This window comes from Stylophora pistillata, chromosome 3 (assembly GCF_964205215.1).
Source record: "Stylophora pistillata chromosome 3, jaStyPist1.2, whole genome shotgun sequence".
NCBI classification, from domain to species: domain Eukaryota; kingdom Metazoa; phylum Cnidaria; class Anthozoa; order Scleractinia; family Pocilloporidae; genus Stylophora; species Stylophora pistillata.
The window spans coordinates 17,497,475-17,523,055 of NC_142521.1; the positions used below are offsets into that span (position 1 = coordinate 17,497,475).

The 25,581-nt window shown below is 36.5% G+C and overlaps 3 protein-coding genes across 17 annotated transcripts in view; 1 reads left to right on the forward strand and 2 right to left on the reverse strand.

Moving 5' to 3' along the window:
* Nucleotides 1–1,933, forward strand: part of LOC111342786 (arylsulfatase J-like) — a 12,707-nt gene extending 10,774 nt beyond the window's left edge. Inside the window, exons 9-10 of the mRNA XM_088754855.1 lie at nt 219–468; nt 938–1,933. Coding sequence (XP_088610981.1) covers nt 219–468; nt 938–1,110 — 423 coding nt within the window. The 3' untranslated portion in view covers nt 1,111–1,933. The remainder of the gene's footprint in view (nt 1–218; nt 469–937) is intronic.
* The window catches only part of LOC111342796 (uncharacterized), a 19,359-nt gene extending 3,569 nt beyond the window's left edge, over nt 1–15,790 (reverse strand). Inside the window, exons 1-11 of one of the 14 annotated variants that reach the window (XR_015999190.1) lie at nt 15,097–15,181; nt 12,424–12,491; nt 11,412–11,476; nt 10,009–10,078; nt 9,788–9,836; nt 9,219–9,356; nt 8,978–9,097; nt 8,487–8,606; nt 8,071–8,120; nt 1,683–1,795; nt 133–1,498 (exon numbers count right to left, since the gene is read on the reverse strand). Coding sequence is in view for 7 of the 14 variants with exons in the window: in XM_088754858.1 (XP_088610984.1) it covers nt 1,580–1,795; nt 8,071–8,120; nt 8,487–8,595 (375 nt within the window). In the remaining 7 variants the exon portion in view is untranslated. Of the gene's footprint in view, nt 1–132; nt 1,796–6,002; nt 8,121–8,486; nt 8,607–8,977; nt 9,098–9,218; nt 9,357–9,787; nt 9,839–10,008; nt 10,079–10,777; nt 10,905–11,411; nt 11,477–12,423; nt 12,492–15,096; nt 15,183–15,486 lie in introns of those variants that run through there. The other 13 variants (XR_015999187.1, XR_015999191.1, XM_088754864.1 and 10 more) reach the window with 13 other exon arrangements.
* Nucleotides 15,791–17,970: 2,180 nt separating this feature from the next.
* Nucleotides 17,971–25,571, reverse strand: LOC111342547 (MTOR-associated protein MEAK7). 2 transcript variants are annotated; one of them, XM_022949654.2, is made up of 6 exons: nt 25,329–25,571; nt 23,564–24,126; nt 22,157–22,437; nt 21,127–21,245; nt 20,545–20,721; nt 17,971–19,922 (listed from the first exon to the last, which is right to left on the reverse strand). In XM_022949654.2, the coding sequence occupies exons 1-6, from the start codon at nt 25,569–25,571 to the stop codon at nt 19,815–19,817; spliced, it is 1,491 nt and encodes a 496-aa protein (XP_022805389.1). In that variant the 3' UTR covers nt 17,971–19,814. The 2 variants fall into 2 exon arrangements, with proteins under 2 accessions (XP_022805389.1, XP_088609798.1); XM_088753672.1 differs by having other exon boundaries at nt 17,971–19,918; nt 20,541–20,721.
* Between the last annotated feature and the right edge of the window lie 10 nt (nt 25,572–25,581).

Genomic DNA, 25,581 nt, shown 5'->3' on the forward strand with positions numbered 1-25,581 from the left:
TTGAAGCTTTGATTATTGCTATCATAAGAGCGAAAGAACCTTTTGCAAAGAATACGGGGAACAAAAACACATCTTCCTTTCAACAGAACTAAGATTTGCTGTCGGTTGTTTAAGACAATCAGAAACAGGAAGTAAACATTTAAAATATTTACTGATTTCCCCTGTACTTTGCACAAACTTCACGTGCACCTAAATGATTTATAGCTCTAAATTCACAGGTGCTCCATAACATTGATCCCATCCGTCAATTCGCAGCTATTCGTGTGAATCAATACAAGTTAGTTGTCAATCAGGATGCTGTTTTCAATACCACATGGCATCCTCGATATGAAGTCTCTGGAAAGCTGGGGCGCAGCAATCAGCCTCATACGCTTCCTGGAGCCATCATTGAATGCGGTCTTGAGAACACTAGCCAAAAGGTGGACTGCAATACCAACCTATTTCCATGCCTATTTGATATCAGTAAAGGTATGTTAAGTTTTAATCACTTGCTCATTTTTTAGGCTCGTTCTTGCAACTATCTGGAATGGTTGAACAGAAATTCCTCTTTTCCGGAAGATCCCACGCCACCACAAAGAAACCCAAATGAATTCCCGTCAGTAACATAAAAGAGTTCATTGAGACAAAAAATTAAGACTCCATGACTTTTTGGTCGTGATTAACACTGCACAATCTTGATTTTATCACATCATTATAAGAGTTTCCCAAAGGAGTGCCAGCTTCCATTGACAAAAACAACTTGTGCCACTTTGAAACCCAACTAATCCTCAGTAAAACGACAACCCTTTTTGTCTTTGAGTTCCTGACGTACTTCCTTTCCTCGTTATTATAGATTTTTTCTTGTTTTCTATTTTTTCTTTCTTTTCTTTTCTTTTTGTTTTGTCTTTGTTTTTGTTATTTGGACAATGAAAACATTTTACCATGTTACTTTCAACAGATCCCTGTGAATACCGAAACATTGCTCATGATAACCTTCCTGTTGTCGAAAGGTTACTGCAGAGAATGGCAGAACATCAAAAGAGAGCCCTCCCTGTCTGGTACCCCCAAAGGGATCCTTCCGCTGATCCTTCACTACTGGGAGGCTCTTGGGGTCCCTGGAAAACGAACTGAGGGATTGCTTCCAAATACTGAAACCAACCTCACGAGAAAAGCCAAACATTAAGTGATAAGAAACTTTCAGTTTCGTTGACTTGTGTTTGTCTGACTGTCGTCATGACACCATGAAAGCTTAAAAACTATATCAACACCTCAAAGATGAGATCTTAAAGTTATTAAAATAACTATTTTTTCTAAGGACTTCGACTATCTATCGGAAGAATATCAGCATACGTATAATGCACGATCCTCGCAGTAGAGATATCAGCACAAGTAACAATACGTCGAACCGAAAACCTTAAAAGTAGCTCGAAACACGTTATCTTAGGAATGGGAATACGTAACTTTGCTGATAATGGGGTCCAGAGATTAGTTCTGATTGGTCAACGCAGTATTAGGTTACCTGAAAAAGTAATGATGTTCCCTGGTCATCGATCATCGAGATACAGAGTCAACGAAAGCTTCGCATTAATTTATTATTTTTTTAACGTAATTTTGCAAACCTATTTTCGTCTCTGTTTTCCAAGGAGATCAGTGCTGTGTGTGGGCATGCGGACATGAATGTAAATATTCCAAAAGATACGAACCTTCCAAGAAAACCACGGCAGAACAAAACTGCCCGGCAAGTTCGTCCAAGTCCGTAGAAAATGTTAATTTTCCTCACAAGTATAAGAACCATACGTGTTTTCAGCTGTGTGTCCTAGAATAAGCAACTACAGAAAACTTCTTACAAAAGCTTTTTAACAAATCGGGATTTGTTTAGGAAAGCTTTACGAGAGTACATCAATATCTATTACATTAACACAAAAGTTGTATATTTTAAATCTATTTCTAGATACATTTTTTAATTAGAGCTTTAACTGAATGAGCTCTGTTTACATAAAATGCTGTAACTATTCACTGCACAAGAGGTGAACAGATTATTTCATAATGTTTATATCTACAGCAGTTTTGTGTAAGTTGCCGTTAAATTGTAAGTAGTGTTTCTGTTCTGTGCAAATACACATGACATCCAAGGATGGCGGCTTCTGCAGCGGCTTCTCTGAGAAATTCGCTGATGTCGGCATATGTCAAACAAGTTTCTACTATTCTTGAACATATTCGGCCGAAAGCACCGAGTCGATCTCACAAGGTAAAATCAGCTCGGTGAATCCTGACTCGACCAGTCGCAAGGGAATCGACTTCCAGCACTTAATGAGAGTGTCAAAGAAATGCACCAAATTATATCTTGTTTCTGTGCCATGCGAATTTTGAAAAAAATCTTCAAAAACAAAGGGTGCTTCTGAGATTACCAATATTTTAAAGGCCTATTGGGTTCAATGGAATGCAGTTCCTTGGAGACTTGAACCGGCGAAAACAGATCTTTTATTTCAGTCTGTAGGAACTGTGCTGAAGACGAATCAGTGGTATTTACACCATCGATCCTTACAACGGTGCCGCTGACGTCTTTTGCGACCAAAAAACAGCCGGTGGAGGGTGGACAGTGTTCCAAAACAGACTAGATGGCTTGATTGATTTCTACCTTGGTTGGGACGATCGCAAATTGGGTATTTTTTGTATTTGGAAACGTTGCTGCGAGGACGGTTAAGAACAGGATAAAATCCTTTTTTAAATCCCGAGTAGAAAGACTAAAATAAACCGACGATGGATCCGAGCTTGTACATGTTTCTTTGTTTAGTAGTAAACATTAATCGTGGATAAGGAGTGGATTGTAACTCGTCCGAAGTGACCTTGTGAAGCTGATGGAGATGCTCAAGAAGTACACCGACTTTTCGTACAACTTGTGCTATTTTACCCTGAACTGAACAACGCAGAAGAGCAGTTACTTGATTTGATTTTAAAGAAAGAAAGCCAAGACTTCACTCAGCATGATTAAATTTAAAGCAATACGTTATACATAGTATTTAAAGCAAGAGATTTGTTAATGAACTACGGCTAATGAGGAGTCAGGGTTGAAACAAGATGAGAAGGAGTTAAAGGAGAACGAAAAACGTGATACATATTGGAGAAAAGATTCATAGCACACCACAAGTGGATTCTTGCTATAAAATCATCTGACTTTGAATGTACAGCGAGTCTACTTAAATTTTTATGCTATCTTTCCTTGCCATAAGTGTTCCTGTTGAAACTGTAATCGACAGCTTGTACAGAACCCGTGTATGCTACCTTTTTTAAGAGTTAGACAGCAGCAAAGAGGCCTTAAACAGTGATCTCTTTCACCGAGACATTCAACATGATATGACAGACTGATGCATAACAGAGCATCCTGGCTTTAAACCCGTGTCTTGGAAAATGGAGTCTTCGAATGCCAGCTGACAAAGGGAGACAGACAAAATAATTATGGGCTCTCACTTGGAACTTCTGTCTCGAGATGGCTTTCTCAACAGTTCTAGCCACGATTGCAGCAACTTTTACCAAGGAATGACTGAGTACAATTCAACAGACGCACTGCTCAAAGATGATGTACAAACTGAAGAATTTCCAAGGGTAACTTCTAAAAGAAAGAGCTACCACAAATTTCAAAATGAAAGTTGGTCAGAGTCTCGAGCCATTATTTGCAAAGCTACGCTGCTATCAACTTTTCCACTCCAGAGGATACATGTGTTGGAGTTGAACCTTTTAAGATGTCATTTTCACTGACGAGTCCGGTTTGCAGATTGAACATTATGTGGCTGAGAGGACTTTTTCATAGGAATGGAACCAGCAAAAGTCTTCATTTGGTAGAAGAACAGTATGCAACTTATAACACTTAAAAGTTAAAGAAAGACAGTTGAACCTACACTAAAGAGACTACGCAGCCTCCCTTAAACTAAAGGTGGAGAACGGTATGGGTGAGAGGAGAACTTATAGCAAACATCTCTGACAAATCACAGACCTACTATCAATGATAATGCCATCAGAGGCAATTCTGGTAATCTTTCTGCCATGAAAACAGCTATGCATGCTACCTTATTCAATCATCTATAGTCAGCAGACGAAAAGTTGCATATGTTACAACTTGCGGAAGAGGTTTAAACAACAGAGGTAATATGCTCATCATTTCAAGACTTAAACATTCATGGGCACGATAGGAACAAAACCACCTTATCTGCCTCCAAGTGTATCTTTGGAGGCAGCCTCAAAAGAGTATGGAGGAAAATAGCAAAGACATCGACAATCCAGTAGGACAAGATGTCCCTCTTGACGATCTCGACAAGCAGCAACTCACAACTCAACAGCAAAATCGCGGTTTGATTATCTCTGATAACTGGGAAAAGGTACGAGAAAAGTTGCTGAGTTCGTACATTGAAGAACAGTATCTCCCAGACAATGTAAATTGTAAGCTGTCAAGAAAGTATAGCTACAACAGAATGTGAATACTATGGCCCTCACTAGTACTGTTGTGTTGGATGTGCACGAGCTCTAGATACGATTTAAGGCATTTTTTATGCTTTTTTATCCTACTCTTGTTATTCATGTTTAAGTAATTATTTTCAAGCACATGCTCTAACAAGCCTTATGCTCTTTGGTGTAGTGTGCTTAAAAAATATTATTGTTGTTTCTCTTGTTGTTACTGTTCCGGAACCAAACAAATGCAGTCCTCAAATTTGCAAAGCTGCATCACAAAAATAATAAAGAGAGCTTTTTAGGAAAACAAAGATCCTTATTTAGCATTATAAGATCACAGAAACACACCAGTCACTGGGAATAAGCCCAGCAAAGAGGTTTATGTCTCACTACACTGCAACCTTGATACCCACAGCTACAAAGCTAATGCAACCAAAAGTTCCAAAAAAGGTTACCAGTCTTTCAGTGAAGAAAACTCAAACCAAAGTCGAGATGCCACCTTCTATATGTATGTTCAGTTGCTTTGTTATTTACATGTACTTCTGTGCTTTGAAAAGTGACCACATCTCTACTACGAAGAACTGTTCTTACAACCTCAGCTTAAGATAGTGCACTCACCCAATTCTCAAAATTGAGTGTTTTAAGTTCTTTTTTTTTTGGAAAATAGGCTAACATTCTGGTCGCTGGACCTCACCAAAGAGCTATAGGCACCGTGGAACTCCTTACCAGTGGAGTTGGGAACTGCGAGTGTAATAAAACTTAAAAAATAAACTCCAGGCCTTCTCTTCGACACGTTTTAACTATATGTACACTACATGTAGTACTGAAACTAGATTCTTCTCTAGTTTTAAGAATTTTAATTGTAAGCATATCAATACTGATATTACAGTAGTATCTGATATGTTGTCTTTTCTAAGAGTTGTATTTGTATTTATAGATTTGTAAATAGTTTGAATTGTCTATGGTGGTTTTTAAACAAAATTTGTAATTTCATACTGAAGAGCCCCCAGCGGAATATTTGAATAAAGTATGTAACTATGTATTTACTTAATTAATTATCATTTACTACATAGTAAGTCATTTGCCAGCCAATTGCTGGCTTATTTTTCAGCTATGTAAAGGATATATTTTAAGAATTGTAAATACAATCATATTTTGCCACTCTTAACAGAGCTTAACTGGTTGCTAGTAGCAGTCCAGGTATATTTAGAAACAGCTATCATAGCAGGTGTACCACCGGGAATTAACAAAAGCTGAACATTCCACTTTTCAAGTCAGCTAGTGAACAGGACCTTTTACTACAGAATAATCAATATATGGAACTCGCTGTGTAGTTCTCTTCAAACTATTGATCCACTGCTTGTTTTTAAGTATGGCCTTAAATGTGAACTTCTTGAAGATTTTATAGGCTCTTAATGATTCCCCTTTCAATTAATTTGTCATGAGTTAGTAGTTATTAATAATTATTCTCATTTAATAGTGACAAATTGTAGTAAGTAATAGTTGTTTATTTTAATTGTAGTAGTAATTGTCTCTGAAAAGCCCATTTGGGGAAAGTCAATGAAGGATGTACGACTGTATGTAATTGTATTGTGACACAGGATATGTAATTTTATTTCAACAAATAACGACCTACTACTTTTTGTCAACATTTAATCTTGTACTATTTTTCATTTTATTTTTCAATTACTCTTTTTATTTCTAATAATAATCACTTTTTCTTAGTTTGATTTTTTTTCTCTCTTAGGCTAGCAACATATCTCCATTTAAAAATGTACCAAATGTAAAATACCTATTCAATGTCATACCCACACTTATTTAATTACATACCCAGGTACCTAATTATGAATTTTTGTGCCTGAAAAACCATTTTAGGGAGTGATGATAAAGTTTTTATGAAAACATTCCCTTGTAGTGTTCAAGAGATAAACAGGACAAGTTTACTCCAATGTAAAATAGTGAACATTTTAAAATTTGTCTGATGGTTTAGGTATCTCAGTTCCTAAATGAAACATTCAAATCTTATACACACTTTTAAAGAGATCATTGGGAAATAAGTTACAGTGTCAACCAATCAGATTTGGTTTGTAATCTGAACCTTACTCTACAGAAACTAAGTTCCTCAAGAAACCAATGACATGGAAGAATACACGAAACGTCATTTCTAAATTGAGAATTTTCTGCTTTATTCAAGTCAGCAAAAAAGAAATAGACAACAGTGAATTCAAAATTTCTGAAAGAGGGTGAGGGCAGGTATCTGCTGTGAGTAATGCAAACAAAAGTCCTTGCCACTCCAGAAATAGAAAACAATTCTGATCTGAAGCTTTTTGTCTATGAGGAAGAGGATGAAAATGAAACTAGCGGCCATGAAAGTTTAGATGACAAGGCAAATGTCGTTCAGTGGTCGTTAGTTTTAACAGATATTGATATTTAGCCATTTTCTATTCCCTGCAACCCGACCAAAGATCTACGAGAAAATGCTACAGTGAAAGGTTTTTTCAATCTTTGTGCAATGTGTGCAAAGGCTAAAAGAAAGTGCTATGACAGCCATACCTTTGAAACTACCTTTGTTTGCAAACAGTGCTGTTCCCTCTATCGCCATGCAAAATGTGTGGTGATAGAGCTTGTTTTCTTGAACGGCAAGGTTAGAGTCTAATTGTCACCAAAAGTGAACTATGTCCTTTCGTGTTATTTGTAATTTCATGCAAATTCATCCCCTAGAATACTCGATTTTTAGCAAACAAAAGTTTCATGCATTTTAGCACCTTCACTGATAAACCATTTTGTGTGATTATAACAAGTCCAAAAAATATAATTTCACTGCTCATGGAAGCTGAAATACACAAAATGTTTAGAGAATTGATTTACACGAAACTTGAGAGTCAAAATACAATTTAGAATCCATTCCTTGCTCCTAGATAGTATATTAAGGAGTTATTTTTTTCCCAGCATATTGCAGGGTATCGTGATGTCAGCAAATGGCATGCAAATTCAAATTTGAGTCGTGTTGGAAAAATTTTCATGAGTTATCCCAGATTTATTCAGTAATTTTTTCTTGATGAATTTCAAGGTTTACTAGTTAATGTGAATTTCTGATACAAACAAGTGAAAATATGTGAGTAATTTCATTGTAAATAATTATAAAAAGACCTCACGGCCTTGTGCACAAGTGTCAATAGGACAGCACAAGGAACTCATTTTCAAATTTATAATTTTTTTCAAGGAAACTTTGGGCTTTATTTACAATAACTGAAGCAAGTAATCTTAAGGGTATAGTTGGTAATTCTAATTCTGTAAAGTTTGATTGCAATGAGAGATAGGAAAGACACTAAAATCTTTTATTATTTTGTCTATTATTTTGACTAGGGGTTGTCTGGGAATTAGGGTCTGATACTCAGGGAGTTAACAGCAGTAATCGTCCACTATTAATAGGGAACTATCTATTTTAAGTAAATTATTCCAGAGGTGACTGTGTTAAGATGTAAGGAAATCTTTTTATTCCTCTACTTTTATGAAAATAGGGATACATATTTATTTAATTTCTGGGGCAGTAGACCAGTGACATGACTTGCTGTCAATGCCCTGTAAATGGAAGTTTTCAATTCCCAATCAGCAAAAATGGGAAATAACAAAAAGTTCTTGGCAAACCTGTTTGATGTCTTCATGAGTGTGACAAACTACAAGAAAGATAATGAAACCTACAAAAAAGGAAAAGTAAAAGAGATCAAGAGACAAGCTACGATCAAATTTGCGAGCTTGTCAGATTTCTCTAATCCATAACAAAATTTGTGCGAAAAAGCAAGAGAATGATTGCATATCAAAATAAATTCATTGCCTTTTTATAGATAGACACTTCCTTTCACCAAAAGGGTGCAAAATCCAACAATATTGAAGTTCTTGCAGTAGGCGTGGCAATTGTTCAAAAGCAGATAATTTTATAACAATGGAGGTAGCATCTCTCACTTCACAGAAAAGAAAACAGTTCAGATGTATATTAGGGCTTTTGTAAATAGCCATAAAGGCCTTCTTAAAACAGTACAAAATAAAGGTCAACAATATTTCACCTGAGAAATGATCTGTCAGAATTTTGATATTAATGGATTGATCAATGGATCTGCCTTCTGCGCCAGGCCAATGGAGAATCCAGAAAGCAGAACACCAACATATTTCCATGGGAAAGCCAGCTAAAACAGAAACAAAAAAAAAATCAGTTCTACTTCTTCCAGACTAAATTTCAATTAGAAGACTGCATAGTTTAAGATAATTTTCTCAACTTTTAGCAACAGATCCAGTGTGAAAAATGTGTCTTACTTTGGTTCATTCCATCAATTATGATGGATAAGAACTTGGGTAACTTTGGGATTTTTCTAGGTGCTTTGGGAATGTTTTAGCCTTCACAACTGCTAATGAACAGCTAGGGATTTTGGGTTATTTGTTGAGTTAACCTGGCAAAAGGCTCTGAATACACTTCTTGGGCAAAAGATAGCTTTCAAATTTGCTTAGAAATGTACATGTACCTATTTAACTAACCACTGAATACTGATTTTACACTCACACTTATTGATCCATATGTAACTGTTTTCTCTGTGTCAAGGACACAGTCTTTCTTGTCTTGTGTACAACAGCTGTGCTCTGTAATGCACAAGCAAACCCCATATTTGGAAAACCTATTTGTCTAAATCAAACAACCAAAATACAGTGATAGTCACAAAGAATGTTTCACTCACTTCAAAAAACACGACTTAAGTAGATCAAGCACATTTTTTGCAGAATTAAAAACTTCATGATAGACATACCTTCAGAATAATAATTTCCCTCAACAAGAAGTCTTCTTCAAAGTTTTCATCTCCATATTCTTTGAAACTTTCAAAATTGTTTCCTTCTGCAGACATCTCATGCACGAGGGCAGCTCCCACCCACTGATATCAGGCATCCTATTTGCAAAGTCATTTGAAAATCATTTTTATTAGCACTATTAATAAACCTAAAATATCAAGACCATTTTAAAAGGGTGAGGTAAATCTTTAGATGGGATGTGTTTCGTTAACTTTCAAAGAGAAGAAATAATTTGAATATATCAACAAAGTTGAAATGGTAAATTGGCCACCGTAATGATTACAAAAGCTGATGTTTCGAGCGTTAGCCCTTCATTGGAGCTCCGATGAAGGGCTAATGCTCAAAACGTCAGCTTTTGTAATCATTATGGTGGCCAATTTACCATTTCAACTTTGTTGATATATCCAAATTATTTTGTTACTCCCACCGACTCAGCCCCAAACAGTTTCTTTCAAAACTATCAGGCGCCTTTTTTCAAAGAGAAGAGCTCACAATAATGTTGTTCATGTGCAACTGGTCAGTGCATCACCTTCAGTAGACCTTGTCATATGTTTGTATAGAGAGATGTGTTTCCATAGCCCGTCAAAGAAAAAGTGGGAAAGATTTCTGTATAACCCCAGATCATTAAAAAAAATGCCATAATCCCAAAGGTAATCTGTTGCTTTGCCTCTGTTTTCTTTTATCCAAGAATTGTACACATAATGAAGTATGTTATACGGAAATCTTGCCAAAAAGTGTACTTTTTACTAACCTTATGGTAAACGTGTCCCACTATGTCCATTTCCTCCTTATATCATGCCAACTGCTAAAACTTTTATTTCTGTGAAAGATCAAAATTGCTGCAAGTTAAAACCAATACATGCAAAGCGCTTTGCAGAATTGTGGATCAAGGCCATAGCGAAGGATTATTATTAGAGAACAATTACAGCTATTTCCTTGCCGAATGCCAAAGAAGAAATTGAACAAATTCATTTGACAGCCTCGTGTTCAACATTATTCACTTTCCGATCAAACTTATTTCAGGGACAAATCCTGAAAATGTTGTCAAAAACTTGAAGTTTAGTCCAATGTTGTCAAAAACTTGAAGCTTAGTTCAGTGGGAAAATTCAGCACAACTTCAATGATCATGAAAAAGAAAAAAAAAAAGATGGCCGCGGAGACAAAAGCTGCTGCTAAAGGCACTCAACCAAAACAACCGTTTAATGAGTTACTATTGACCCCTGGTAAAAATACATCTAGTCTGGCAAGAAAGCAATGTTGACAAGAAGCTGAACATGACATTTTTGGGCCTAAAATCAGAAATAATAGAAGCGATTAACAAAACCCTTGACTTAAAACTAGACCACACGGCAAAACGAATTGAGGCAATGGCGAGTAGCAAGATCAAGTTCAAACACGTAGAGAATGAGGTAAAAAAGCTTAAGGGTTGTAGATGAAAGCATAAATCATGTAGAGGGTGTCTTAAAACAAGACATAGATTCCACCTGGGAATATGCTATTAAAAATGAACAGTACTCACGGAAAAATAATCTGCGAGTATTTGGCATCGAAGAGGGGGAGGAAGAGAATTTAGAAGGAAAGTTTATTTTTAAGTTCGTCGAGGAACATCTTGAAGAGACGGTCTCTGCTGAAGAAGTTGAGATTATCTACAGAGTTGGAGCAAGAAAGAAAAATGGAGGTAGGGAAAATTCATGGCATGACAAACCAAGACCAGTCATTGTAAAATTACAGTCACACAAAACCAAAATGAAAATCCTCCTGAAACAAAGAATGTTGAAGGGCAAAGGGTTGGTAATTGTCGAAGACATGGCTGATCAAATTGCCAAAAGGCTTAAGGAATTGAAAAGCAGAGGTTCAGTGGAAATGGCCTAGTTCTCGAAGAGGAAAATTAAATTCAAACAACATGGCAGTCCACACATGAAAGAGATATGAAGCTGGAGTGACTTGGTGATCATTCAATAATGACATTTGGTAAGTTATTCAATTTGCATGTCTGGTGTCTTTGATAGATATAACAGTTGTCTAAATGATTACAAATAGGCCCAAACAAAATCAACCACTACCATTTGACCAACTTATAATGATGAACTTCGTGAAATTTGTAAAAAGAACCATTTGACTAATGATGAAATGGAAAAGTTAAAAAATCTTACCTTTAATCCATTCTCCCAAAACAGAAACGGGAAGGCATACTTTACACTCAGTTTTGATATAGACCCTGACCAGAATTATTATAATCGAATTTTAACTCATGTTGAAGCATGTGAGTACCATGATGAAGATAGCTCTAAGCTTACTACAAAGAATTTTAAAGAAACTGGATTTTCTATTTTACATTTGAATATCCATAGCTTACAAAATAAGTTTGAGGATCTTAGTGCTACCCTAATTCCTTAGAATATGAATTCTTAGTAACTGGGCTCTCGGAAACCTGGCCGAGTCAAAGCAATATGAATGATTTTCCATTGCCAAACTACTCCAATGTGGGAAAAGTGAGGTCTAACCAGCTAGGAGGTGGAGCTGGACTATATACAAACCAGTCATATCAATTCAGAGATCAAACTGATCTAGTTGTCAACATTGATGATCTAATAAAATCACAGTATATAGAAATGACAACTGAATCCAAAAATATCTTAGTCGGAATTCTATACAGACCTCCAAACAACAAACTCGATTTATTCAATGATTGTATTTCTGAGCTACTTCAAAAACTGGATCTACAAAACAAGCAGTGCTATCTGATGGGTGATTTTAATCTTGATTTGTTGAAAATCAATGAAAATCAGCACATGAAGAATTTTATAAATCAAATGATCTCATCAATGTTTTACCCATTAATATCAAAACCAACAAGAATAACTAATTCAAGTGCAACTCTGATTGATAACATATTCGTAAATAATCTTGATGAGTGCCATAAATGCGGCATTCTATTTTCAGACCTCTCTGATCATTTACCAGAGTTCCAAATAACATCTTTAGAAAGAATACATCATTCACACCATAACACCAGATATAGACTTTTGAACAAGTTAACAGTTGAACGCTTGTGTAATGACTTAAAAATTGCAGACTGGAATGGTGCTTATGATAAAACAAACCCACAAGATGCTTATAGTTGTTTCTATGATAAACTGTCTAAAATCTATGACAGAAATATACCTTTAAAGGAATCCAAAAACAATAGAAAGTTTCATAACCAGAAAACACCATGGATAACAAAGGGTATCCTTAAAGCAAGAAAAACAAAAAATAATTTATATATTAAGAAGTTAATTAAAAATCCAAATCAAAGAAATGAACTTGAATATAAAAGATTCAGAAATAAATTCAATAAGATGAAGCAGGCAGCTAAGAGATATCATTTATAACAGAGTTTATTGAGCATAAGGGTAACCTTAAATATTCATGGAAACTAATAAAAGTATTGAATAAAAATAATTTCAAAATGTAATTACCAGATAACATGAAAGAAAATGAATCACTTATTACTAACAAAGTTCAAATAAGTAATACATTTAATGAATACTTTGTTACTGTTGGACCGAATTTAGCTAATAAAATTAAGGATAACGATGTAAACTTCAAAACATTCTTAGGAGAGAGGTCAGAAAATTCCACTTTTAAGATGCAGTTACTGAAAAAGAAGTAGAACTTGGAATAGTTGCTTTAAATGGTAATAAGTCTTGTGGACACAATGAAATCTCACCCAAACTCACTAAGGAAATCTCTAAATATAATTTTTATCACCAAGCCATTAACATACATTTATAACCCGTCACTACAAACTGAAGTTATCCCAGATGACCTTAAAATAGCACTTATCACTCCAGTGTATAAGGCAAATAATAAGGAAGAAATTTCAAACTATAGACCAATCCCTGTCCTTCCTTGTTTTAGTAAAATTATAGAGAAAGTTATGTATAAAGATTATTGAAATATTTAGAAAATCACAACACATTAGTCCAGACCCAATATGGCTTTCGAAAAAAACATTAAAAAACTTAGCCACTATAGAGCTTACAACCAAGATATTACAAGCAACAGACAACAATGAATACACAATTGGAGTATTTTTAGATCTTGCAAAGGCATTCGATACAGTAAACCATAAAATATTACTTGAGAAACTAGAGCATTATGGAATAAGAGGAATTACCCTAGAGTGGTTCAAAAATTACTTCTCAAACAGAAAACAGATGGTTAAATTCAAGTAACTGAAATCAGAAAGTTTAACAATTAAGTGTGGTGTGCCTCAGGGATCTGTTTTGGCGCCTCTTCTTTCCTTATATACATAAATGGTATTGTAAGGTGCTCAGAAATACTACCGGTTATTTTATTTGCAGATGATACAAATCTATTTCTCAGTCATAAAAATCTAGTTTATTTACAAGATACCATGAACTGTGAGCTAGAAAAAATTTCAACCTGGCTTTCTGCAAATAAACTCACTTTAAATATCAAGAAAATGCATTTTATTGTTTTTAAATCCAAGGGCAAGAAAAGTAAACTAAGTGTTAAAATTAAATTGAATGATCAAGAAATTGAACAAGTAAAAAATACACAATTCTTTAGTCTACACATTGATGACAAGCTAACATGGAAGCACCACGTCAATCATGCTGTAACAAAAATATCAAAAATGACAGGTATAATAGCTAAGGCAAGACATTACTTACCCTTAGAAACACTACAGGCAATCTATTACACCATGGTGTACCCTTATTTAACATATTGTAATGTCAGCTGGACAAGTACTTATCCAACTAGACTCAAGCCATTACTTATGATACAAAAAAAGATAGTTAGAATCATGTCATTCGCTCACTACAAAGATGAATCCCGGCCACCATTTTTATCATTAAATATTCTTAATATTTATTGAGTTAAATAAATACTTAATGGCACTTTTTATGTACTCATTCTTTAATGACAAGCCTCCAAGTTACTTTAGAAATTATTTAATATCAAGTGAAAAATTTCATAGTCACAATACTCGATCAGCCTCAAACATAATCATCGATTTAAAAAGAACTAATTATGAGAAATTTTTATTGAAGTTTAGGGGAGCAAAAATGTGGAATGAATTATCTAAAGACCTGAAAGAATCAAAATCATATACACAGTTTAAGAGATTAATGAGAACCTATCTGCAAAATCATAGTTAAATTCTATGCAAGAGATATAACTTCAAATCGTAATTTTATCAGCAAAGTAGCAAAATATCTTACGTTCATAATTAAACCATCTGCTATAAGTTACAGTTTTATTAGATGGGGGGATCTTCTTATAAAAGCTCAGTAGAGCTTGCTAAGATCTCCAGCCATAATATTATAGCTTATTTTAGCAGGCTTATAATTAAAGCTATGTAATGCAATGACAACATAAAAGTTCAAGGCTTTTTAAAAAAAAAAAATCATTTCGGGGCCAAAAACCCTACCACCTGCTGTGCGGAATAAAGACAAACGCAATTAGTTCAAGCGATCATCGCTTTGCAGTGAAAAGGATATTGACAAAAGCGATCGACTGCAAACGAGTTTTGACTGAGAAACAAATGCTTCTGTCGTAATTTCACTATATATTCTTGAGTCACGGTATGCATTGACACCAGCATCGATTACAAATATAGAATCATGAGCTTGAACCTTCCCCTTGCTCAAGCCGATCTGGATCGGTTTCTTAACGAATTTCTCAGATTTCTACGCACTACTGGACATGGATGGAGTAGATACCCTTGATAAGCTATAAAATCACACAAATATTCATTTACATTGCAATGGAAGACGATCAAATGCTGCATTTAAGATAAATTTGAACCAAAGACAACGAAAATACCTTCACTGATGCAACGCTGAAGCCGAACACTCCTTCGCAGTACTTAGCGCGCTCGGCGAGCCTCGTTCCCTTCTTTAATCAAGACATAGGACCATGGGAACGAGGCTGATTAAAAAAAAAAAAAAAGACCACGTACAATTCAACCGAAAGGAAACGGAAGCGAAACATAAAAAAATTTGCAACATTTGATTCAACACCAAATTCTAATGATAAGAAATATCTGAGACGGTAGGAAAAATTGCTCTTGAGATCTCGAGAATGAAAAAGGTAAAACACCCCTCTGCACTCCCAAAATTCACCTTCACCGCTTGAAAGTCAACTGTGTAACGAATAGTCCATGCAATAATTTCCCAAAGGTAAGTTTAACTCGGCCTTCCAATTTCAACCCACCTTTCAGTCCTGCCTCGTCTACTTCACAGCCGTTCTTTGAAATGTCACTTGCCACGGCGAAGACGAACTCACCACTAGAAAGATAATCTAAATCTAACGTCGTTACACAACACGCATATATCACGTGCGTGATGCGTCATTACCATTGCATACCAATTAATTGTCTTCCTTCAACGTACAAGTTCAAGTTTCTCCATTTTTTTGCACCACGGAGGCCAACGCAGTCCAAGTCCCCTGGAGAATTATCCTGACAGACAAAGACGATTCATTACAACTTTTTCAAGTTATCACACCTTAAAGCAATTGTAGATGTATGGCTAATTACGCCCAATTTGTTATTCAGCAGTTTAATTACGAACAAGGTTTTCATAAATTTCGTGCTTTCCTTCCACAAAAGAGGGTTCGCAAAGCAGCTGCGTCTACAAAGCAACTTCCGACGGTTACTTTAGTCTCAGCCGAAGTCAAATGTGATCGTCACGTGACGAGGCCAAACGGCGGAAGTGGGAGATGGATGAAAAAAATGCGACGAAAAGGCCCCATCTTCAAAGGCGATTTCACAGTGAAGTGCTACGAATACATACGCCTCAAGCTGACACATCGGTCTTACCTCGGACCGACTTTTGTTAAGAACCCTAGGTACATCAGTTATGTTGACCAGATTTACAAGCGCATCAAACACGTGCCTTAAGCTGCCTCTCCCACCACACCCAAAATTGTAATTATAATCTGAGAAAGGCTGGTGGGGAGGGGGTGGGGGGATGGATTGCCGGACTCCGAGTTACATTCGACAATTTAGTGCTCAATATTTTGGATGCTACTGAAAATAGAGGTGGTTAATAATAATAATAGTAATAATAATAATAATAATAATAATAAATAGTTAGAAGATGAGATCAAAAACCAACGATGGCAAGGGCGTCTAGTGACTACCAGGCTGGAGGATGAGAGTTTGAGTGCCGATCATCATCATCATCATCATCATAGTTTATTTAATAAAGCAGGTTGAGGGATAGGCAAGACATTACGTCCTGATGTGGACCTGCATCAATTAAACTATCAATTAATAAATACCTAATTAGTGAATAGACCGAAAATGGTATGTAAATAATGACAATTAAAGGAAATAAATATTAATAACAATACGGAGTAAATGTTAAAAGTATTTAAAGTCAACAGATTTGTAGGAAACGCTGCAGGAAGCTTTAGCAAAACTGATAGATTTCAGAATTCTCTTATTTTCCCTGAGTTTTCTCTTGAAGGAAGTTAAGTTTGAACTGTTCTTTATGTCTTCGGGAAGGAGGTTCCAGGATAGTGCAGCTCTGTGCTTAAACGAAGATCTTCCCATTTCTGTTCTTGGTCTATGAACCTTAACTTTTAGGGATTTTCTTAAGTCGTAAGGAGTCTCGGATTTCACTATAAGTCATTTAGAGGCTCGATGCTATTTCCATGATAGATATTGTCTGTAATAACTAAAAGTCTCCTGATGTAAAATGAAACAATAGAGTTCCAGTGTGGAGCGTTCATGATGTCATCACTGTGGATGCTATGGGGTAGGTTGTAAATAATTCTAGTAGCTCTTAAATGAATTCGATCAATATCATCCGTCAAGGTTGAAGAACAAGACCCCCAGACTACAATGCCATACAAAACGCTGGGGATAATAGTTTTATAATAAATGTTTTCTAAGGTTGGTATCGGTAAAAACTTTATCCGATGGGTTTTCCTGGTGGCTCACAGAGTGGAAGAACTGCCCATCACACACAATTGCTGGACTCGTCGAGCTATACGAGCAGCTACTGCCAACGCGAGTATACACGAGTCAGAAGACCCACACAAGCGGGGAAGGCGAAGTGAGGTGCAGATTATGCGGCAAGGCTCCAGAGAGCGTGGCTCATATCTTGTCAGGATGCAGTGCGCTGGCCCAGAGCAAGTATCTCTCTAGACACGACGCAGCACTGAAGTTACTGTTTTACGAACTGTTGTATGATGAGGGAGTTATAGACGAGATACCACCCTGGTACTCACCGGACAAGCCGAAGCCCGTGTATGAGTCAGAGAATGTTAAAGCTTATTGGGATGTCCCTATATATGCTGATCAACAAGAGGTCAGATGCAATAGGGTGGATGCACGCATTGTAAATCATATGTACAAGAGAGTTGTGACGCTGGAAATGAGCTGCCCGTGGGTTAACAATCGGACAAGAAAGGATGAAGAGAAGACACTGAGGCACGGACCCCTTCGCTGGGAACTAAGGCAGCAGTTCCCAGGCTAAGAGGTGAAGCAATAGAACATCATTACGGATGCCCTCGGGGGGTGGTCACGGGAGCTGGATGTCATGATGCGCGAGCTGGTGGGAGGCAGAAGCACAGACGTACTGCGAAAGATGCAGAGGGCAGTGCTCTCGGGCACGCTGAATATTTCCCGGACTTTCAAGGTGGTAGTTTGAGTTCCTGTTAGGAGGACCGTAGACACAACGGAAAAGCTTTTTAGGATTAGTTAATGTACATTTATTTTTTACTCCATGGCTCACAGGTTACGGTTTTCGCCCTGTGCTGCCTGATTAGAATGTAGCATTCACTTGATTTCTCTGCGACAAAATAATAATAATAATAATAATAATAACAGTACAACATCATTGTGGACGTACTCGGGGGCTGGTCGATAGAATTGCAGGTAGCGTTGAAGGAGTTAGGTGGGAGGTGTCGCAGAGATGTCCTCAAGAAGATGCAAAGGGCATGCCTATCCGTCACACTGAACATTGCACGTACTTTTAAGGTTGCGATACATTAGACATCGTATTACCCGTGCTTCGGGTTTTCTCCTGCTCTAGAACTTTGAACATTTAGCATGTTTGAGCGTAATTATTTGGTTTAGTTTATTATATATATACATATACATATTTTAACCTTACTTTTTAATCGGACATTACCTTTTAATTCTAGTATCACTAGCCAGAGCACAGGCTACGCCTTGGCGCCCTGTGTTCCTCTTGACTGTATGGCATAGAGATAGTTTTTACTGCTGGTAATAATAATATTTGATATTTATATTGCACAATTTCTATATAAATTAATCAAATACGCTTGACGTTATGTCCTAATCCTTACTGCCCAAGAAACAGTACAATATCTTCCCCAGTGCAAAGTTCGCAACAATTAAGATCCACATAAATAGGAAACAGCAAAACCTCAAGATGTACAGTGTACTGTGTACAGTGTACAATAAAACTCGTAACTTTTGTAATATGACCTTCACAAACATCTATTTGTCACGTCTCCACTGAATTATTCCTTGAACTTAAGGCTGTTCACTCACAAATTAATAACTGAAACAAAGAGTTGCTAAATTTAACTAATTTTATTTCATTTTTTTATGACCTACCAACCCTTTTTAGGGAAGCATTACTTGGAATGCTGGAAAGAATCCAGCTGCTGCTTGTTCGAGTTCCATTCTGAGTTCATCTAGACTCCAACAGTACATTCATTTTTATCAACTACCACTAGGGTTTATATTAATATATATCCTTGTCAAAATATACTCTTCATTTTATCAAGCCATTACATGTACTGTAATCAATGTACAGCAAAGCGATATTCTTAAACAAAGAATGACACTAGTCCAGTAATGGAAATCCACTTTGATAATATTTCCTGTACATAATCTTTCTTTTCTTCTCTTTATTTACAATAATATCACTGCCCTTAGGACACGAGATACCGTACAATTTGTCATTATTAACAATGTTTGGTAAAATACAGCATAATCCCACAAGCACCTGTAATTAGCTAGTAAAACCTCCATCCTTCATTTTTTACAAGTATATATGAGTACGTGTCAAGATTTGAAAATTTTTAATACACAAGAATCATACAGCCTTGAGAGCTTAAACAATAGTCATTTTTCAATTACTTGCTTGTTCATAAATGTAACACAACCAAATTCAAAACTGGACTGAAAGACTGAAAAACATAGAGACAAAGTGCTTGACAAACAGTAATGATGTAACACACTTCAAAGCCAAAGAGTTTAACAGAGAAATTAACTTTGGGATCTATCATAATTTCCTTTTGACTCAAACCTTCTCTCAACTATTCAACAAATGAAGAGAGATGTATAGAAACAGAAGACTGTAAGCACTCCCTTACTACAAGCCTTTTAGGACAAACCTTTCTCTATCAGATCTGATAAAGGCATGAGTGAAAAACTTCCTGGCAAATCAGCTTTGTCAAGGCTTTACCCCATCGAAAGCATAGGCAGAGGATGACTCACAAGAAGGAAACTGTATTCAGACATCCAGTTTGTATAGTTCCAACACCTCAAACATTTCTTAATCAGTATCCGGCTCTCTAAATCCTTCACTATGCATCTTTTTACCAATGACTTCCAAGAAAGCCTTGGCCTCAATGTCTGTATCCAATACACTTTTTTTCTCTAGCTGTTCAAGAAGAAAAAAAAATGAGCCATAATCTTGAAAATAAGTGAAGTAAAATTGTATCAGAGAATTTTACTTGCCTAAGGCAATATCATTATTGTTTTATCATAACGCTTGCATTTCAATACTACAGAAGGTGGTGTTGGTAATTTTTTACTGTGTTTGTAGTAGAATTGAAACCAAGATCATGTAATTCCAGATAACTGCACTCTCCTTGCAGCAAACCTGTCCCGAGCCAAGAGCCAGCCAAAACCACTGGTTATTCTGCCATCTTTTGACCACTTTTTGACAGCCTCATTCTATCATAATTATTGTCAGTAATGAAAATTATATACATCCTTCAAGGAATTGTGTTTAGCAGTAAACATTTTCCTAGTTCACATTAACAATTTCATATGAATCGTGGAAGATCTGGGACATTGAAACTGGATAGTTCCAAGTTCAAAGTCTTGCATGTTATCTGACCAAAACAACATGGCACCCACAATAAACTAACTGCCTGCTGTTTCTTCTTTGCCTTCTACTATCTTTCTTACTAACAGTCCTGCAGCCAGGCCAATCAAAAATCACTCTTTTGCAAAGAAGCACACAAAAAAATGACAAATTTTGCAGAGGAAAGACATGCCTCATTTTCTGGTGGTGCACCCACACCCCAAGCCTCCAGTTTGTCGAGCTTAAACTCCTCTTCTGCAGAGAGTACTGGGCTACCATACGTTGTGCAGGAAGGCTGCCCTCGACTATGTCCAGAACCAAAGTCTTCATTCAACCAAAATCCAAAGTAGTTTAGCTGGCCTCCCATACCCTGTTAAGAGACCAAACAATTATTGAGTAGAGTTCAGCAATGTGGAATATCACTAAAAACATAACATTAAACATAAGTCATTATCTGCCACTTCCAACCCTGTACAGTGTATAGTTGCTAACCCTTACAGATCATCCGGGAGTCTCTCAGATACATAAAGAATATCTTGGTCTCCATTAAAGTTTCCTGAATCTCCTAAAATAAAAGTGAATTTGGATATTTTTTTCTATAAGAGAAATGAAATCAAGTATACATGATTAAATCAAACTTAAATTTGATGGGTAATAGTCAATACATTTTAAGTTGTTATTATATAATCCATCAGATCATGCAACAGGTTTGGTGCAAACCCTTCTAGTTTGCATGTTCTAAGGTGGAAAAGCAATTCATTTTATAAAATCTTACCAATCCATTAGGCATTGTCTGCATGCCCATGTTCAGATACATGAAGTTTTCATTGTAACCAGTAGGATGGTATACACTCATTTTAGGCTTTAGGCTGAACAAAAAGCAGTAACTGTCACCTGTAAAACAGAGAGGTTAATGAACAAACACGAAACAATTTACACTTCTTGTCCTTAATAACAATAGCAATAATAAAAATAATAATAGTAATAATATATATGACAGTTCATCTCTTGTAATAGTTCCAGCTGGTTTTTTCTCTGTTACATAACAAAATAATGGCTGAATCTAAATACATCCTGTAATTAAAACAAATATTAATGAAAATACAACAAACTCTTTTTACGGTAAATGGTTTGAACCCGGGGGTAACATGTGAAGGTGTAGTCTGATCGTCCGGGTGAGTGTAGTCCTGAGAAGGACTGTTGTCGGTGGCAGTGACTGACGTTTCGACAACCTGTGCGGAAGTCATCATCAGAGTCAAGTGACTCTGATGATGACTTTTTACTAGTCAAGTGACTCTGATGATGACTTCCGCACAGGTTGTCGAAACGTCAGTCACTGCCACCGACAACAGTCCTTCTCAGGACTACACTCACCCGGACGATCAGACTACACCTTCACAAACTCTTTTTACTAGTCATGATAATAAAGTAACTGTATAACCTACCTCGGTTAATTTGAAAGTTTAAAAAAAAGCTGTGTAATTGTTACTAACAGTTTCCTATGCATTGTCAGCATAATGTCAAATAGCCTTGATGCATTGTCCTAGAAAGCTTGAACCATTTGCATAGGAAATTACCCATCTACACAACCTACTTGAGCATATTTCCCCTCTATGTCCCTCATAGTTTTGAAAAGGTGTGCTAACAAAAGACTGTGTTGACCCTAACCCGTAATTTACCCACAAAATGAGACTTTATAGACCACCTAGCTGAGACAAACTGTCCAAAAATATATCCATATCTCTCTGGTAAGTACCTTGTCCTTTAACAGTGCATCAACAAGAAACTGCTCTGTACATACTTACCTACAAAATGAGACTTTATAGACCAACCAACTGAAGCAAACCCACCAAAAATATGTCCACCAGTGTCTCTGGCTACAATAGCCACAGGGCCTTGATTGGTAATTTGATGAATAAAAGCACTGAAGCTCTCACCATGAATTTGAGTAGAAAATAGCAGACGCCATCGATGTTGAGAAGATTCAGGCAAGTGATGATTAAGAAGAATGATAGATGGAATGTCCAAAAGTGAATCAATTTTACTGAAATCCACTTCAAACTTGCATGGCATTATTATGTGTGACCTAGAGAGATAAGAGCTGTCTTTAAATCTGGACATACATGTTTCAATCCAAGACTTAGAAAGATAATCTAGGTGTAATCTTGAGGTAAGCCAGACCTTTGAAATTTTCATCTCTACATGCACCTGGTAAAAAGAAGTTAACCCAAGACTAAAAAGACACAACAAAAGATAAAACCATTTTGATCTTTTGCTAAACAGAAACATGGCAACATAGAATCTACTGGTTAATTATATAATCAGACAGAATTTACGAGTGTTTTGATCCATTTTTACCAATAAGCTATTCCAGGACAGACACAGAGATAATTAACAAATGTTTGCTCCTTAAAATTACACAGAATAAATAGGTTCAATGTTGCTGTGGCTCTGTTGCTGTGGCTCTTTTCAATAAAAGATCACAGAAATGTCAAAATATAGTAAGAATAACATTGACATGCTCCTCTGCACCTAAAAGTCTGTTTACGAGCCAAGTGGCCCATCAGGCCGGTACTTAATTCTGGTTTCTGTAGTACGACACAACTAGGAGTATTTCTACACCCCCCTGGATGGGATGCTAGTCCATCACAGCTTTACCCCCCCCCCCAGTATTAAATTGGCAGGTATTTAAACAAATGAGTGAAGAGAGGCACTATGGGAATAAAATGTCTTGCACTTGATCCAGAGTTGAGTGCACTAACCATGAGACCACTGCAACTCCACTCCTGTGCCTACCGTAGTGTGCCGGTCGCTTTTTTGTTTTAACACATTTTGACATTATCTGTGATCCACACTAAACAGATGCACAGCAACATGGACTCTATTTGTTATACTGAACAATATTACAAGACTTGGGCAGTCAGAGGGCCAATAACTAAAATCAACCAATCAAAATGCTCTATTGCTGGTCAATATTCTCTCAATATTGGACCGGCTACTGTCCCGAATGGTCCCAAATGATACCACACTTATGTCCCTTTGAACTTCAGTCGTATAATAAATAAATTATTAACCAGGCTTGCTCGGGACCATAATGGAAGAATATCGGCCCTCGGTCTTTTTCACTACGCTCGGTCAGTACTGTCAAGACCTCGGACCGATATTCCCCCAGTACGACCCTCATGCTTGGTTAATAAGATATATATACTCACCTGTCATACTGTACATGTGCAACTGTCTCTTCACAACCATCCTCTAACCCATGAGGCTTTGCTTCCAAAAGACTCTCTACATCAAAGCAACCAGCCCTCATAACAGCCAGAAACAATCTTTCTATCAGCGGAAATTTACCAAACCATGAAATAACCTCCTCTGGTGAAACACAACTAGGATCTGCTTTCTTCTTTAAAAGTTCTTGGATAGCATTTTTGGCAAATCTCTGGTTTGCCTCTAAGTTAGTATACAGGTTCCATTTTGCACCATCAGCAGTTTTTCTCAATGCCACAACATAGGCATCTAAGAACGTTTTACAGAGGTCTTCAACCTCAACACTTGTGACTACTTGGTCAACATCAGCAGTTAAGTGGTAAAATATCTGTGCTTTCTCTTCTCTGCTCCTCTTAAATACATGAGACATTGACACAAAAAATGCCACCCTGCCCACTTGACCATCTTCCAGGGGATTTTTCACTGCTCTGCGAGCTCGTTGAATATTACACATCTCTTTGAAGAAACGGTTGATGATACACTCTGGTAAAAGCCATGCCAAATGATTCTATGTTAGTGAGATAATAAATAGAAAAAAAAAACATTGAGAACTGAAGAGTGAGGCATTCATGATTGGGGTTTCATCAACTGAGTTGATAACATAAATAATGGTCACCGTGAAGAGTTTTGAAAACTGATGTTTCAAGCATTAACCCTTTATGTTTCGCTCTGACAAAGGGCTAACACTTGAACCGTCAGCTTTTAAAACTCGTAACAGAGGCCAGTTTACATTATCACCTCAGTTGATAAAACCCCAATTATCTTGTTACTCCCACTGACACAGCACCACAACTTCTTTAGATACTTACCCCCTTTATTCATTTCAAAAATTGGAGGACAAGGATGAGCTGGAATCAAATTGTATTTTTTGATCCACAGATATAAGATTAACATGTATGGCTTGATAATGGGCAAGTAGACCCTGATAAAAGCCACTTGCTTTTATTAATATCTTCATCCTTAATTAATAAATTTCAAAACCTTTATAATAAATCAAATTTCATGTCATATTCCCTTTCCCTTAAAATAAGAAATGATTTCCGTCGGTTTGAGAAGAATGCTTATTTCTTAATTACTAAAAACTTTGTGAGCTCAGGATTTTATTTCAAATTAAGTACACTTACACAAAAAAAAAATGAAGATAGAAATGAGAGAGGTTTTGAAGCCCTGCATCTGGCATATTTCAAAAGTAAAACTTCTTTTTACAAGAACCGAATGAGAATTTTTTATTTGTTTTTGTTTTGTTTTGTTTAGTTTTTTCTTTTTTTGTGTGTTCATTTAGCAAAGCTGTCACAGGTTCTGTAGGATTTCACCTTGAAAATGCTACTCCTAACCTACTCCTACAACCTTAACCAGTCTTAGATATAAAAACATGCGAAATTATTCTTTGAATTACCGATAAAATTTCTTCAAGGAAGTTAGCATGTAAATTAAAATTGTTCTGTTTTTAACAAGCGTGAATTAACATTCAACACCAGCGGAAGGGTACAATTGTAATTATAAAAGGCAGGTGAAATGGAAGGTGCCGAATATAGCTACAAAGGGAATTCCAAATGATAAGATAGAGCTAGAGATTTAGCGGCGCATAACGGCTTTTTTTTTTTAATCGAGTCCATAATATTAACACTTCCCCAAAAAAACAAAAGTAAAAATAAAAAAAGCTCTTCTTCTGAAGTTGCATGTTAAATTTAATAGGGCGATCTTCCTTACCTTGAAAGGTTCAAATTCAACCTTCATAACACCGAGTTCGTTTGCAGAAGCCAGCTGATTAAAAAGTGACAAGAGGTGTTGGCGTTCTCTCTCGGAAAAGGAACGGTAACTGTCCTCATATTCAATTCCTCTGCTTGCCAAAATCCCCATTATCTCTGACCCTCCCCTGGAGATAAAAACTCGAAGAGACAAAAGCATAAATAGGACAATAATGAGAGAAGAATGGGATCGAAAGTTCTCCATGGGGAAACCA